This window comes from Lactuca saligna, chromosome 4, assembly GCF_052625555.1.
Source record: "Lactuca saligna cultivar CGN05327 chromosome 4, ASM5262555v1, whole genome shotgun sequence".
Taxonomy (NCBI): Eukaryota; Viridiplantae; Streptophyta; class Magnoliopsida; order Asterales; family Asteraceae; genus Lactuca; species Lactuca saligna.
Window position 1 is genome coordinate 231,913,938 of NC_136420.1, and position 3,784 is coordinate 231,917,721.

General features: G+C 35.4%; 1 protein-coding gene across 3 annotated transcripts; it reads right to left on the bottom strand.

The window, feature by feature from the left end:
- Window positions 1-406: 406 nt before the first annotated feature.
- Window positions 407-3,550, bottom strand: LOC145043390 (uncharacterized). 3 transcript variants are annotated; one of them, XM_078992025.1, is made up of 4 exons: window positions 3,455-3,550; window positions 2,556-3,100; window positions 2,362-2,466; window positions 407-2,240 (listed from the first exon to the last, which is right to left on the bottom strand). In XM_078992025.1, the coding sequence occupies exon 4, from the start codon at window positions 2,166-2,168 to the stop codon at window positions 756-758; it is 1,413 nt and encodes a 470-aa protein (XP_078848151.1). In that variant the 5' UTR covers window positions 2,169-2,240; window positions 2,362-2,466; window positions 2,556-3,100; window positions 3,455-3,550; the 3' UTR covers window positions 407-755. The 3 variants fall into 3 exon arrangements, with proteins under 3 accessions (XP_078848151.1, XP_078848150.1, XP_078848154.1); XM_078992024.1 differs by having other exon boundaries at window positions 2,337-2,466; XM_078992028.1 differs by lacking the exon at window positions 3,455-3,550 and adding an exon at window positions 3,278-3,447 and having other exon boundaries at window positions 2,337-2,466.
- Between the last annotated feature and the right edge of the window lie 234 nt (window positions 3,551-3,784).

The following is a 3,784-nucleotide window of genomic DNA, read 5'->3' on the forward strand; positions in this document are numbered from 1 at the left end:
TTTTTGACGTATATGTATTGATGTAAAATACTAAAACTTGTGATTATGTATTATTTTAATGTATTTGGATTGATCTACAATTTATTTATATATATATTTTTTATGTTTTAACTTGTAAACGTCAAATTCATGATTTATTTATGTATGTATGTGTAGAAAAATAGGAAAAATATGAAAGTTATAGAAACCAGTTGACCTGACGGTCGAACCGATCACTATACCGGTTCAACTAAAAAACCGTTTTTTAAAATATTGATTAGAACACAAGATCTAAATAACCTGGTTGGCTCGATTACGATTTCGATGAGTACAAATAAATTCAGAGTACAAATGTGAATCCAAAAGTTACCTTCTAACTCTAGTATTATCTCATATTTATCTCATATTTATAAGGATCAGGAAAGCATACAAAGAATATAAGGGACTTAACTATTAAAAGCTTTGATACAAAAATGCCCTGATAATAAAATAACAAACTAACATTTGAAACTATTCAGACCTAAACATCCTTCGACATCTCACAATAAACATTCCATCTAAATAAACATTTCACCATAAACAACCATTGCTTCAATATTCTCATAGCTTTATATTTTTAAAGGATCACATTTTTCCATACCAGGAGGATCGTTTTGTCAAAGAGTCATGATACTTTAAATTTGTCTTCGGTTTTTTTTTGAAATACAATATATAATCTACTTCTAAACTAACACCTAAATCCAGCTATATCCACAATGAGACTTAAACCCTCGACCTCAAGAAGGGAGGGCACCACCTGATACCGTTGGGCTAAAAACCCTTCGTTTAATAGCAACTTTCCTTTTTTCCTTCGTAGGCTCAACACTTATTCCTTTTCCCTTGCTTTTATCAGTTGCCTTCGGTGGTTGTTTCCAAGAAGAGCTTGACCTTCTAATAACAATTCCTTTCACTATAGGCTTTGTTATTGTTGTTGTTGTAGAAATTATTGGATCATAACTCTTAGGCATCGAAGAGGGAATCTGATTGGACTTGACTATACCAACAACTTTCGCATCTCCTTCAGTTTTCCCAGAAGCACCTTCTCCTTTAACAGTTCTTGAACTCATGCCAACACTTTTCCTTTCTCCCTCTTGCACCTCTGTGGAAACAGGTGGAGCATCCGTTGGCATCAAGTTAGCAAGCTTCGCAATTGGGGCCAATTCATTGTGAATTGAAGATTCCAATAGACGAAACTTTTGAGTTAAGAATTCCGGAGTTAACAACGAAGATGAAGAAGACTTTGAAACTAAATCTTTCAAATCAGTTAACAACTTATCCATCTTCTCAAAAGCTTGAACATCAACCTCAGCCTTCTTCTCTATTTTAGGAGCCAAAGAAGTATAACACTCAATCACCTTGGTAACAGCATCAACAATGATGTCGACCTTCGTACGAAGAGAATAATAATTGTGATTCAACTCTACTACTTCCTTTGCCATATCGTTGCGAAGTTCTTCGATCTTGAAATTAACATTCTCACGAACTGTTTTTACATCTTGAACAAAAAGAGCATGGCGTTCCTTCGCAACAGCTTTCAACTCCTTTAGTTCACCATTAAATGAATCAGATTGAGCTTTGACTCTCAACTTATTACACTTATTCATCTGATCAAGCTTGTTCTGTAAACGATGTTCTTGAGCTTTTAACATCACATCCACCTCAATGCCAGAAAACATATTTCGACCTCTTGCATCAGCTTGAAGTTGTAAAAGCGAGTTAAGCTTCCTGTTAAGAATCTTAAACTGCTTCCCAGACATTAACATGTGGTCTTTATGCATTGATGATTGCGAGTGGGCTAAATGGGACAGATTTCCTCCATGCATTCTCTTCATGTCATTAAATGCATTTTGACTCATTGGATTCCCAATTCCTCCTACCTGATGATGAACTGGACCTTGCCTCATTTGTAAATCATGGCTTTGTGGTTTAAAAGATTGTGAGGTCATATTCATATTTGGACTAGACCCTGGGTGAAAGTTTCCTCTAGGGTTTCCATAATTTGGAAAAGGAGGTTGTGGAAACTGCATATGTTGTTGTTGTTGTTGTTTGAAGGGTCCTTGTAGTGGTGGAAATGGCTGTTGATCCCTATCTTGCTTACTAGCATCTGATTGGTGTTCCAACAATCTTGACTTTTGAGAATTGTTATCCATTGGTAGACTGCTTGCTTCAGCTGAAGGTGGAACATATGGAGATGGCTTTTGTATATTATGTTTACCAGAAACCTGAAAAGTGGAATACATTTTGTGAAGTCAGTTAAAGGGTGTATGAATATGAAGAAAGTGTTTTCAAGAAAAAGTGTTGCAAAATCAAACACATACAAACAGATGAACAAGTGTTTTCAACCTGCCCTTGCCCTTGTTACAACTTATAGACAGCCGTCTTAAGCATATGATCACCTACAAGACTACGCATGTGTCGGATGAATTCTTCTTTGTTAATATTATTGTTCTGGGAGAAAGTAAAACCATAACAATTCAGCTTATAGAAATTATAACAAAAAAAAAAAAAAAAAAAAAAGAAGTAGCAGAAAATCATACCCTTAATCGCACATATAGACCCTGGAGTTGCATAGCCCTGTCTTTATCAAGTTGTGGTTCTATAACAGGAAACAATAGAGCAAATGGCACCTGCTTTCCAGATGGCCGATTCATTGCATTAGCTGCTTGACCAGTTGCAGACATTGCTTGCTGTTGTTGCTGATTTCCCATTCTATTCATTCTTTGCAACTGGGATTCATTTTCTGGGTTCCTTGTTATATTTGGCTCTTGAGAATTGACAGGATTCTTTTCAGTATTCTGTGCATTCATGGTTTGAGACATATGAACATTATGTTGATCATCTTGAGGTCTGCTAGGTTCTGATTGGCTAAGATTCATTTCTCGTGAAGTATCATTTGGTGGATGTTGGGTTTCAGAACCAGAACCAGATCCATGTCGATTTGCTTCCATGGCAGATGATTGCTGCTCATGTATCTGTGGCTTAACTTCCTCTTCGTTAGAGTAACTGGTGTTTCCTTCACGGTTGGCAGATTGCTACTGTTGAAACAACTGGCTTGGAGTATGATTCGTTCCTTGAGATAAAGCTGCAATGTTGATAGATACTTGAGTTTCACAGATAGCTGAATGTTGGTGGGAGTAAAAAGGGTATGGAAAGATAAAGAACAAAAAAGTAATGAATTGGAACGATTAAAAATCAAGCAAGAGGTAACATCATATAAAACAACTATGAAGGTAATGACGTAATGCAGGTAAGAACATACCAAATTCGAGACCTAATTTTAAGCAATTGTACGGATTCATATATTGGGGGTTTTCCATGCTCAATTTGAAGTTGAAAAGTAGCTCGTTTGACATACTAATTCAAAGTGTATCTCTGTCTAGATTTGAAGAACAAAGAGTAGAGAAAAATTAAGAACGGTTAGAGAATCGTGAAATACCTCCGCCTGCATCTGTAGTAGTGGGAGTCTGAGATGTTGAAGTATTGTCCCCTTCAATATCAGCAGTGAACGCCTCAACGTCTGCCCCTGAATGCATTGTTTCATCTGAGAAAATAAAATCTATATTTTAATAACAGAATAGTTTTACTCCTAATTTATTTTTGCTATGTATCACCTCATTGGCTTTCATATTAATTCTTAATTTTAAATTTTAAATTTTTCATTCTAATCTCCATATATAATAAAAGAATAGTTTTATTCTCCTCTTGACATGTATCATTTTATTAAGCATCCTAATTAATACATATTTTATTCTCTTTTGATATGTAT